Consider the following 13,619-nt stretch of genomic DNA (forward strand, 5'->3'; position numbering starts at 1 on the left):
GCATTAATAGCAGTGAGCATGCCAATAGAAAGTGAATGACTATTTATAGTGGTGATGTTGGATACATTGAGTTTTATCTATTCCTCTGTAATTCTAAAATTCTATTATTATGTTTCAGAAGGTAAATAATCTGTATCATAATGTCTAAGCACTCTAGAATTGAAGATTGTTATATAACTGGATTAACAAGAATGTTCTAGCAGCTAATTTAATGATATTAAGTAGAAATAATTTTCATAAAACAGTTCTTCTGTTCTACTCAATGAATTACTGACCAACTACCATTTGCACAAGGTAAGAATAATAGACATCTGTTACATAAAACATACCAGAAACACACAGATGAAGTTAGAATGATTTCATTCAGAGAAATATAAATGAAAGATTAATACTCTTCTCTCCACAAGGGACCAGGAAAGGAATATAATTTAATTTTTATGCTACCTTCTCTCCAGCTCTCCTTTTGAATTATCCCTTTGTTTCCTATTAATACCACTATTTTAAAACTGAAGAAGATTCTGAATCATATTTCAGAATTTGTTGTTTCATTGTATGCTTTCTTAACAAACTAAGCAGCAATTTGCACAATTATTTTAACTCCCTAAGGGAAAATCCAATGGTAAGTTTAAACATAACTCTTTTGACACTGAGAATCCTCTCTGGCCCAATCCGGCCTCCGCTACTTGGACTGTTCCCCAGTTGGACAACGTGGAGAGTTCAGAAGCAATTTCTCTACATCACCAGTGGGAAAGCAACACTGCTGTGCTGTTACAAAGAGAGCACTTTGCAACAACATGGATTGGAATGGCACTTTTACTGTAGGATGGTGTATAATTTGTTTATTCAAGTAGGCTGCAGTTATCATTTCAGCTTATTGTTGCTTTCTGACATTCAAATTTTCTTTATCCAAGATTTTGTGAACATTTGGCATGTGTGAAGCTGTAAGAATGCACATTCCCTGGGCTAGGGATTGCGTAGTGTAATATTAATAAAAAATATATTAAAAACTTTAGTTACTCTTGATAAAATCAGAAGAATCATTTTGGAAATGCCTATTTCTTAAATATGTATTCAATTATTCTATTATTTTTATATTAGTAATACTTGTTTCCAATAGGGGCTACTTTTGACCAGTGGTTATCAGTAGATGTGCTGTGTGGAGAGATTCAATGTCATGTGAAGTATGTAATGAAAAAAGATATAATAAAGCACAAATGTTTTTCCTTTCTGCTTCATTTCAAAAATTAGGGAGACTTGCCAGAAGTAGATTTATGTTAACTCTCTGTATTCCTTGATATTTGAAAAGAGAAGGGAAATGAGAGGTACCTCTCCGGTTTGCTAGGATCGTAGGAAGAATGCAGACTCCCCTACAGGTTTGTCAACAAGTTTGATTTCACATTTTATGCAAGTTTTAAAGCTCCCCCGAGTTTGTTTTTAACCAATAGCTATTACCCCCTTGTGATCATCAGACTTACATCTATCTACCTTTGTTTTCTTGTGAAAAATACTAACCTTTCAGTTCTGATGTGAATTGAATATGACAAGCTGTGATGAGATCAAATTATAATCCTGAGCACACAGACATGGAATCTGATAGGGACAGACAGCAGAATAGTCCTTAAAACTCAAACAAAAGCATTTTCCATGAAAACCCCTGAAGTACAAAAGAATAAAATGGAAATATAATCATTCAATGAGTCAGTTGTTCATATGATTTAAAATGAATATTTTCTTTATAATGAGAAGAAAAAAGCAGCTCCATGTGTTCCTGTAAATATAACTAACCAAAACAGATTTTAGCTGGCAACTTGAAGTCGCTGATGTTTCTTGGAGGGAGTTCAGATTCTCAGGTTGATACAGTGTTCCCTCCCACAGCTCTGACATGTATATAAACTCTGAGCTCTCCAAAGCCCGCTGCCAGTTCTCTTCGTGGACTAAGTGCAACGGAGAGACTAAAGATGACTCCTTTCTTACCCATATTTTCTCTACTCTTGCTGTTTGTTGTTAACCCTGCAAAAGCCAATGGCCATTATGACAAGATCTTGGCTCATAGCCGTATCAGGGGCCGGGAACAGGGGTAAGTAAGTGGTTTGGTTTTATAAACTTTTTTTCTCTTAGCTTATTATATGTACAAGTAATCACAAAGTGTCTTATATATACCTCAGGGTTTTTTTTCCCCCCTACCTATGACAAAGTAATAATAAGAAGAAAAATGTGAGTATTCTGTGTTTTATATATTCATTTTAAGCTTTAAGAATTACTGTCAAAATAACTTGAGTATAATTGCTTTTTATGAGACATTATATAATTTTAATCTAATTTTTAAAAAATTAGCAGGGCATTTCTTTATGATTCAGTTTATTTGGGTTTTTATTTCCTTCCAAAAACCTGGAATGGGATTTTTAAAATTAAAGACTCTATTGTTAGGGGCTATCATTATGTAAACAGCTTTAAAACATCTCACATGATGTTAGAGGAAATTTCCTTTAAATTACATATGAAAGTTAAATACTGGGTAATATAACTAGTTGTATGAATTCTTTGAAACATGTAAATTACTTATAAATTCTGTATTCTGTAAAATTTGCAAAACTATATTTCACAGGACAAATGCAACTACAACTTAGCATTTTTTAAAATTATCAGAAATAATTTAGTAATTAACCAACCATTTATAATTTTTTTGAAGTGGAGCTTGGCACTTCTTTCCGTGCCTCAGAGGAATTTTCATTATGTTCAAATGCTTTCTTGCCTTGGAGAGAAATAAGACTTCTATCTCTTTAAGAGAAAAAAAAAAACAAAATTGTGAGAGAGGATGTTCTAATCTATTACTTCCATTCAAAAAGATAAGTTTTCCCTTGTGCAACCATATTGCTTAAAAGTTCATTTTAGCATTCATTTGCTTCTGTGATTTCTTGCCTAGAAAATTACAGAATATAGTGTTTTTGTATATAGTAAATGCTGTCTCTTTTGCTCTCTGATCTCCCATTGTTCCAGAAAGCCCTACAGCCACTGCTATCCTCCAAATGAGCATGTTTGATATAAAAAGGATCAGTGGATTATCTACTCTTAAAAGTAATAAGACACATAAAAGCAAAATTATATTAAACTTAATGTTGTTTGTGTATTCCTATTAGGTTAACTTTTTGAAATACTGGTATTTTACTCTCAAAGACGTATAATTTTCTCTCTCCCTCTCTCATAGACTGTAAGGCTTTTCCAACAATTCGGTAGCACTGGGTCAAAATTCAGATTTGATCATGGCCAAAATGACATCTTTGAATATCAAGTCCATGTCTTAACTTTATTTTTTAATCATCTGACCTGCAGCTATGAAAAACTAGTTGTCATTAGGATATTAACTTTTTTTCCTTCCCTCTCTCCTCCAGCCCAAATGTCTGCGCTCTTCAACAGATTTTGGGCACCAAAAAGAAATACTTCAGCACTTGTCGGAACTGGTATCAAGGTGCCATCTGTGGGAAGAAAACGTAAGTTCTCATTTTTTTTTAATAATGTGCCAGTTCCACAGACAACACCATGATGTATGTAACTTCCCTTGGGGGTACACACCATTGTTCTTGGAAATACTATCCAAAATTGTGGAAGTGTTTTAAAGAAAAGAAAGGAACACATCTGTGAGTGAAGAAATTCTCCTGCATCTCCACGATTACCAGTGGAACTCAGATTTGTCTCTGAATCCACTGCTGTCTGGAGGCCAGAAGGAGGCAGATCTTACGGCCATTTGATTTGGTTTAGAATCTATCTGTGTGAGCAATTGACGATGGCATTTCCATTCCTGGTCTGGCCCTCTTTTATCTTGGGCAAGTCAATTAACTTTTGTGCCTCAGTTTCTTCATTTTATTTTTTTTAAAAAGTGGGCCAAAAAACAAACTGACTTAAAATAGCAGGGTTTCTGAGGCACAAATTAATTTTTGCCTCCAGTAATTTGGAAATCACCTAAAGTACCCTAGTTCTGCAGTCCCCAACCCCAGGCTGCAGACCGGTACCAGTCTGTGACCTGTTAGGAATTGGGCGCACAGCAGGAGGTGAGCAGTGGCTGAGGGGGCATCTGTATTGACAGCGGCTCCCCATCACTCGCATCACCATCTGAGCTCCACCTCCTGTCAGATCAGCAGTGGCATTAGATTCTGCATTATGGTGAGTTGTATAATTATGTCATCATATATTAAAATATAATAATAATAGAAATAAAGTGCACAATAAATGTAATGCTCTTAAATCATCCCAAAACCATTCCCCCCCATCCCCCCATCCATGGAAGAATTGTCTTCCATGAAACCAGTCCCTGGTGCCAAAAAAGTTGGGGAGTGCTGCTCTCGTTTACCTGAGTTTTCATCAAAGTTTAAAGTTGGAAAACACTTGAGTTTCATTTCTTTGTTTAATTCAGTGATTCCTAGCTCAAGCTGCCAGATCTCCAGAGGGTCACAAAGGTGATAATGGAAACCCACCATTATATTTAATATTTCAACAACCAAAATGATGATTATTTTTAACTTATTAGCTTAAAATTGGAGAACATTACTTATTACTTGATAGACATACTTTTTGGTTTATTTTGCCAATAAATATTGATTGGTGGAAAAAAATAGCAAAATTCTAGACACATAAAGGTTAAGAACCACTCATGTGGTCCGAATTCTTTGTTTTACAATGAGGGAGCTCAGTCATAGATACAGTAAGTAATGCAACCAGAAAGGTTTTAATGCCATCCCCGGTCAAGAAAACCATGGAAATGGCTTCTCCTGTCTTCCTATTCACTTGGCCTCCACCCCCAGTGATGGGTGCCATTGAGAACCAAAAAATCTAAAGCAGAACCTGCTTAGCACATCATCATCAAAACTCAGTTACCCCAAGTGGGATAAAAGGATTGGTTTAAAATTTATTTCTGAGCTAATAATATTGGTATAAATACTAAATATAAAATCACTTCACCTCTTGGAGACTTTATCTGTGAAACATGGCTTTAATATAGGGTTTCTGAAATGATAAAATGAATTGATGAATGTGGAATTACTATGTGACTAAAACTCATCATATTAGTTGTCCTTAAACTATTTTAAACAAATGCATATAAGTAGGTGGGAAAAGGAGTTGTGACCAGGTGCCCATTTGAAATGCATAGTATTATCTTTCTTTCTAAGTAAGAATCATGTGTACAAGGCATATAAGCTTAGCTGGGCTGTATCTCCCCAATGGTAACCAGATCTGAACCACCACAGGACTTTGCTGCCCATTCCCTCAATAGAGTTTCAAATTATGTTATTTTTTGACTTGGACGTTATTCCTATTAGTTTGCAGACATCTGCTAGACTTGTGAGTCATTCATGCAATTGTAATTCAAGCCGGTGGCTATAGTGATTTTTGCCATGCTGCAAGCCAGGCCTCAGCTGGGAACCAAAAGGCTCTGGGTTCTTAGCTCTTTGTTCTCTTTGTTCCTAGATACCACAAGGCATATTTGGTAGGCACACTAACTAGATAAGAAAGGACTTGCTCCCCAAAATATTTAAGGAAATCTTTATTACATCCTTCCTGGAAGTTAGAAAAGTATGCTCTCATCTTACTTTAACCATCTAAATATATTAGAGATGCCAAGGCTTGTACAGAGCATATGCCAAGATTCTTTCTTGCTTTCCATTAAAAAAAAATGAACCCCTACTTTGAAGTCTGGCTTTTTACCAGAAATGTAACAATGTCTCTTTTGTTCAATCACATTACGTTATCTTCCCCAAGTAGCTTCATTTTCACAACCACATTTACATCTGGGCACTGTAATGCTAGTTTCAAATAACCAAAGAAATCAATAATATTGACAGGAAGAATGCCTAGTGTGCCACTCGCTTGCTTCTGCTAAAATTTCCAGAGATATCTTTGGGGCTTTATATATCAATTGACAGAAATGTTTGCTTTCCAGTTGACCTGTTGCTTTGGGGATTTGGGGGAAGTTGGGCAGGCCTAATGAAAAACAGAGTTTCCTAGGTTTAAGATGTTGTCCACCATACACAGTGGTCCGTTAATATAGTATTCTGTAGACTCCCTTTAGAGAAAGTCAGTGGCATTTTTGGTTGGCATCCCATGAAATTTTAGATACTATTCAGAAAAGACAGATGAACATCCCATGTTTAGAGCTGTGCATAGCAATGATTTTTCTTTTCTCCTGCTAACCATAGGGGAGTATTGAGTTTTTCTGTAGCATAAATGTTCTCCTGAAAAAACTGCTTTTTTTTAATTTTCAAGATATGTACTCAGATAACATATTGCTCAATCATCAGATGAAATTACAATCCGCTCTGTTGGAATTTTATCTTATCTGGTGCATCTCTGCATGAAGACTGATCTGTGGGTTATATTAGCATGTGTTACAGAATTTTTGTTTTATTAAAAATTTCCTTTTTATTTTTATTTGCTATTTTACTTCAAGTAAATATTACCTCAGTCTCTGGAGTAAGCATATATGGATCTCATTTTTTAAACTTTTACAATGTTTGTTAAAGTCAATATATAGCAATGCTTAATCCCTTTGCATCCAAATATTCATATTTATTTATATGGGGATCAATGTAAATAAAATTGTTTCAGGGGCCCTATTAGGTTTTGCATAAGGGTCCTATATAGCTTGTATATGTTTCCAGTACCAACTATTCTTAAAATTATATTAAAATTAGAGAATAACTTGAAATTGACATTTCCCACTTAATTTTGTCTATATCTTTAATCTATTATCCTTAAGCCTATATTCCATGCTAGAAATTTTTCATTTATTATCCTTAAGCCTATATTCCATGCTAGAAATTTTTCATTAGAAAAATAGAGAAACAGGAATCCAAGATCCTAAGCAGGACCACAAATCATGGATAATTACTTAATGGACCTGGCTTCAATTTGAAAACATTTACTTACTTTACTTTTATTTAACTATATAAGATCATCTCTGATACCATTAAAATTTTTGCTTCTAGGAAATTTGCTCTTATTATCATTTTTATCATACTAAGAAAAAGTTTTTATTCTTATAGTTGGTAATCTTTCCTCATATATGTCTAAATTCTTTCATTCTTTCTTTCTTATTGAGTACAGTTACCACAACTAGATAAAATGGCAGAAAAGAAATAGCACCTAAATTATCTAACTTATGTTTAATTTATTAATTACAAAATAATCTGTAAAGTCATTGTCATAATATGTATAACATGGAATTTATCAATTAAAAATTATATAATGGTGTGTATTTATTTTTTGCTTGTAATAGTCACCCTATTTCTAATTATCATCTGATACATTTATATTCATATTTCTATTGAAAGGAAACATAAATCATTATGTAAAATTTTAATTAAGAAATAATACCTGTGTTAGATCCTGAAGAAGTCCAGAAAGTGTTCTATGGAATTTGATATAATGAAAATCAAGATTATATTATCAATAAAGTAAAAAATGGAAGCTATTATATAAATAATTTTAGATTATTACTTTTCTTCAAAATATAGGAAATTAAATAAATTTATTCTGTGTGTATCTTTGCTTGAATTTTCTGGTCTGTTGCCTTATTTATTGCCTATAGAACATGGCACTCTTTGTTAACTTTGAACAGTGTAGCATTTTCTTGAATTTGGTACTCTGATAACTTGAAACAAACTTATTTAAATTTGTTTTTTCAAATTTGGCAAAAATGAAAATAAACAGATTTTAAAGTTTAATATGATCACATTAATAACTCTACTGACAATTCAAACCAAAACTAGCATTATTTTAGTTAGCAATGAGATAACATTTTATTGATTATAATGTTGATGTTTCTAATAACTTTATACTAATGAACATTTCTAGCAATTTGTAGTTTACAAAATGATTTCAAAAGTATTATTTCATTTGAGATTCACAATTACCTTTGAGTAGGTATTACAGCAACTATATCCATATTACATACTTGGGGAAACTGGGGCTCAAATTTATTAAATGACTTGCTCAAGGTTCACATGTCTATCAAGCAGTGGAACAGGGATGCAAATTTCATTCTTCTGGATCAATATTCTGAAACTTTTCCATAGTACCATGAGGCTATAGAGAGAAATCAAGCTAATATAAATACTTGGTGCTAGGGGAAAAAAACCCTGATATCTGGACTCCCAATAAATTTTGTCAGTAAGTAATATGTTTTGCCAAGTTTATGTCAAAATGCATCCTATATCGTTCTTCACTTTAATATTAATTTTCTTCCAATGTACAGGACTGTGTTATATGAATGTTGCCCCGGTTATATGAGAATGGAAGGAATGAAAGGCTGCCCAGCAGGTAAAATCTCACTTTCCTGAATTAAATGAGGAACTTGTCTTGTGCAAGGGAAAAGTTGAGGTAACTTGTGGAGACGCCTATTGTGTGTGTGTGTGTGTGTATATGTATTTAGCAGCATCATAAATCCAAGATCTATCCCTCATATCTTTGTGTTAATCATGAATTTATCTTGGTGATAAAATATTAGAACACACTTCTCATGCACTGGATGGTGGGCAATACCACAGAAGCTTAGTCATAAATTTAAATTAGTTCAGCTTCCCTTCGAGAACAAAACTCCTCTCTACAAAATCCCCTTTCTTTGAACTTGTCTGGGAATAAGAAACTCACTACTTGGCAAGGAATCATTTTCTCTGGTTGAACAGCTCTGGTTTTATAATGTTTCTTATATTGAAATTTGGTTTCCTATAACTCTGCCAACAAGAGAAAAAAATAGTTCATCTGTTTCCTCTTTGAGATGACAGCCATTCAGATAATTCATGCCAATCATTGTGCCCTACCTCCAGCTACCCTCTCATCCCCAACAGGATTTTCTCTTCTCTGGGCTGATCATCTCTGGTTCTCTTATGTGACATGGACTCTGCAGCCCTCCCCACAATGACTACCAACTCACAGAAAGTCTCTAGTCCAGTAATATTTTTTCTGACTATAATCCCAGACTAATATCTATAACGCCTGTGGGTCTGAGCAGCTGAGAGAGTATCAAGACAAGTACCTCATTTGGAGAGACCTTGTCATTGGTAACCATGTCATATCATTAGTTCATATTGAATTGGTAATCAATTAAAGTTGATTACAGGTTATTTTACTGAACATTATCTATCTAGTCAAGGCTCTCTAAGGTTCGTTTTTTCAATTTACACATAGGATTTGCATAGAACATTGTTAAATTTAATCTCACTTATTTTGACTCAATTTCTCCACCTTTTGGGGGTCTTTTTAAATCCTGGTTTTATAACTTATTAATTGTGTCACCTAGTCTTGGGATAATCACAAATGTAATAGCCATTTCTCCTATGCTATCACCCAAATTACACTAATTTCCAAATCACACAGAGTCAGAAAAAATAAATTGGCTGCACATTACTAGATAAATCCCAACTGGTTGACATTCATACATGAATCTTTCTTCTGATGCTCAGGAGAAATATTCTGGAAGCATTAGGTACTTTGATCTCCTTTATTCCTGATATTATAAAGAGAACAAGCAGGTCTACATAATTATTTTGGGGACCCAAATTTATAGAAATTATAGATTCAAATAAAATATTTGATATTTAATTATAATTGAATTATTATTAACATAGCATAATTGAGACCTAAGTGGACTAAATGTTAAACCAGTATGGCAGTTTAATATTTGTTTTTCCACAAAAAGGATATATGAAATAATAGTTTTCAATAGCATTTTATTATTTAGCACTCAAAAGGCAACTTTTATATAAAATTGATGATTCATAGAATGTAATTGCACAAATTGTTAGTTAAATGTATTGGGAAACGTAATGAAAGTTTAAATGATTATGGAATATATCCCAAAAATATTATCCTCAGTACTTATTCATTCCTTGATTATTTCAGTTTTGCCCATCGACCATGTTTATGGCACTTTGGGCATCGTGGGAGCCACCACGACACAGCGCTATTCTGATGTCTCCAAACTGAGGGAAGAGATCGAAGGACAGGGATCATTCACTTACTTCGCACCGAGTAACGATGCTTGGGACAATTTGGATTCTGTAATTTATTATTTTTATCAATATATGTATTTGTTGCTCTTATTATTATTTCATTTTAATTGATTTATTAAGTTGGATATTAATAGAAATTTGATATCTTTCTATTGTGCATATATGAGACTACATAAAGAGATGAGTTATTGAGGGAAGAGATGAGTTATTGATGTGTCTATTTAACACATCAACAAATAGAATAACTCCCCAGTAGACTTATAGACTAAAAAAAGCAAACCAAGAATGGACTAGAAGGATATTATTATTCTATTTTACTTTTTTCTTCTTTCCTTTTTATTTATGAGGAAATATATGTAATTTTAGATGACATATCTAATATAAAGGTAAGTTAAGAAGGCTAATGGAAAAACTCTATCATAAGTTATATTATATATTTATATTTTATTATGTATGTTTAATTATATATAACTATATATGGCTATTCAGAAATTTTCAGATTTGCAAATGTATGTGTGGATGTTTAAGTGAAATGTTATAAACAATACACTTGATTTTCAAACTTTTGTGCACGGTCTAATTTACCACACACTAATTATGACTCGATTTCCAAATCAGTAAAACTGGTACAGAAATATGCTCCTACATTCTACTTGATGTGAAGATGAATTGATGATTATTACTAGAGTCAAATATAATTAAAATTTAAGCATAGTCCTATACATGTTATCTTGCTATATTAGCTGTGTGGTTAGTTGCTTGCATTACAGAACTCTCTCTTCTGGTTGTTTTTCACATCTCCAAGCACCTCCACGGTTCCTTTTGCTGACTTCTCTTGTTCCTTGCCTTAAGAATGAATTTATGAAAATCTCTTCCAAGAACTCGACTCTGCTATTTAAATGCACTTCTGATAGCTTCCACTATCACTTTAGTGTGTATAGCCATGAAATCTGTGCTTCTCGTACTTGTTTCTTCTTGGAGCATTTCTAATATCCATCTTAATATTTCTCCTTGGATATATCATGTGCATCTTTTTTAAAAAAGTTATCTAAAATATATGCCACTTTCTTTCTCTCCAGAAATGATTGCTTTTCTGTGACTTTTTTCCCACAATTGGCAATGCCAGTCTCAATGTTCAGACTTGAAAATTGTGAGCGATCCTTACCTCCCCTCTCCGATTCTTACAAATTGCTGTTAGCCACATGACATGTTTCATCTAAAGCAATACTCCCAACCAATACCCTCCTTTCTGCTCTGCATTACCATTCAATTTGCCTTCCTGAAGCCTGGTTCTAATTATTAAATTCCAATGCCACAAAATCTTCAGTGGTTCCTCATTGCCAGTTTAATTTACTCCTTATCAGGCATTAAAGTCCTCCACATTCTTGTCCCACATACCTTTCTGAACTTCCTTCTTAACATTATCTGAGAAACATAGAAATATATGTTCACTACACTGGACAACTTTTGCTCTTGCAACATTCACCCTATGTCAGAAACTGGACTTAGAATGACCACCACACCATTCCTACCCATTTAGATCTTATCTACTCTTCCAGCTCTACCTTCAAACTATTATACTTTCCAAATAGCTGACCTTCCTCATTTGATCCCTGAAAGCATTTCTTTCCTCCTCTGTCTTATATCTTATTATGTTTACTTTCACCTGCTGCTATATGGTAAGTATCTCAATGGTGGAGACTATGCTTCACCTATCATTGTATTTCCTGTAGCATTGAGTTCAGCATTTTATAATACATGTATTGGATAGATACAGAGTACAGGATGGTCAAATTCTTTAATTTGTTATGTGATAAAGGTAAAACACTTACTGAAACTCAAGTGTTATATACAAATATAATGTCATTTTTGTTTTGTTTGCCACTTAAAATATGTTAAATATCTGATAATTTTATATCTCCCTGAGTCTTATCATCTTATTATTTATATCAAGATTGTCTATCCATCAACATATTAATCTAAAAAAATTGTTCTATCCAAGCTCTTTATCACATTCTGGACCCTTAACTGACTGCCTGAACTTACAAAGTTCCTTAACCAATTGGAATAATATGATGTTAAGTTATTTATTTCAATTTTATATGATCATTGGGTTATGCAATTAGAAAAGAACAAGAGAGTAGAAATAGGATGATCAGTAGAAAGAGAGTGATCATAAGACTTTTAATAATGAACCAAAATAAATTAAATTTCTATCATTTCAATTTTTTCTAGGATATTCGTAGAGGTTTGGAGAGCAATGTAAATGTTGAATTATTGAATGCTTTACACAGCCACATGGTTAATAAGAGAATGTTGACCAAGGACTTAAAAAATGGCATGATTATTCCTTCAATGTATAACAATTTGGGACTTTTCATTAACCATTATCCTAATGGGGTAAGTCTCATTAATAAAAATTACATTTCTGAGAATTCTTTCCTTTAATTTTGTCTGTACCTTTTATATAATGTTCATAACAATAATAAAATGTTAGTGAGAATAAGACAAGTGCTGGATTATGACTTTCCCCCAAATCTATATCATATAAATTTTCAATCCTGTTACTAATTTCTAGTAAAGAATGATTATGAAGGATAAATGACATTAACAGTTAATTGACAGCAGACCTAGGAATTATAAAAAAGGAAATATTAATAGTTTATGTGTTTGAAATAATTTTTTATAGATAAGCAAAATAATAATCAAAGAATGAGTGTTCTTTTATTCACCCTCTGTCTACTATAGTAATGGGACTTCTTATGTGTTTGGATCAGTCTTTGTGGAAAACTGCCAGCAGGGTCATAGGACTCTTTGACAGTCAAATTCTTAGGGACAAAATAGGTCAGTGATGAAGCAATATTTAGGAAGTTGTTGTATTAGAACTGTTTATATTTATCTAACAAACATGTACTTATCTCTCTCACTTATTTTAGAACTAGTCTTCTTTATGTAATTCATTGACCTACATCAGAATAGTTTATGACTATCTGCATAAAAGAAAAAGAAGAATAAAAGTAATAATTTGAATGAAAAAACACTTTGCCTTATGTTTCCAGATATGTTAAGTGTGCCTGGACTTGGGTTCTGAACTGGTTCCATTTTCTTTTAGTTTCTTCTTAAGGTATAGCAAGATATAAGTCTTCCTCCACAGCATTTACATTTAGAACATAGGTTCCTTTATGCTACATTTACAAGTATGAATGAAAAACTGGGAATGGTCTTGCAGTCTCAGTAGTCAATGGATAGCTCTGATTTCAGCACTTTGATTTTTCCAAATAATTATAGGTTGTCACCGTTAATTGTGCTCGAGTCATCCATGGGAACCAGATTGCAACAAATGGTGTTGTGCATGTCATTGACCGTGTCCTTACACAAATTGGTACCTCAATTCAAGACTTCATTGAAGCAGAAGATGAACTTTCATCTTTCAGAGTAAGTCCAAGAGCATATTGTCTTGGATCATTGAAATCCCGCCTCTTCCCCTGTCAAAATCTAAGAACATGTGGCTATCCAGTTTTCCCAGCACCATTTATTGAATAAGGAATCTTTTCCCCAGTGTATGTTTTCATCTGCTTTGTCAAAGATCAGACGGCTATATGAGGACGGTTTTATATC

General features: G+C 33.3%; 1 protein-coding gene across 7 annotated transcripts in view; it reads left to right on the forward strand.

Annotated features, from left to right (window-relative positions):
* Window positions 1-1,840: 1,840 nt before the first annotated feature.
* Window positions 1,841-13,619, forward strand: part of POSTN (periostin) — a 34,597-nt gene continuing 22,818 nt past the window's right edge. For all 7 annotated transcript variants that reach the window (XM_045567513.1, XM_045567514.1, XM_045567508.1 and 4 more), the window contains exons 1-6: window positions 1,841-2,077; window positions 3,390-3,488; window positions 8,246-8,310; window positions 9,892-10,049; window positions 12,237-12,401; window positions 13,290-13,436. In XM_045567513.1, the coding sequence (XP_045423469.1) occupies window positions 1,959-2,077; window positions 3,390-3,488; window positions 8,246-8,310; window positions 9,892-10,049; window positions 12,237-12,401; window positions 13,290-13,436 (753 nt within the window). In that variant the 5' untranslated portion in view covers window positions 1,841-1,958. The remainder of the gene's footprint in view (window positions 2,078-3,389; window positions 3,489-8,245; window positions 8,311-9,891; window positions 10,050-12,236; window positions 12,402-13,289; window positions 13,437-13,619) is intronic.

This window comes from Lemur catta, chromosome 13 (assembly GCF_020740605.2).
Source record: "Lemur catta isolate mLemCat1 chromosome 13, mLemCat1.pri, whole genome shotgun sequence".
Taxonomy (NCBI): Eukaryota; Metazoa; Chordata; class Mammalia; order Primates; family Lemuridae; genus Lemur; species Lemur catta.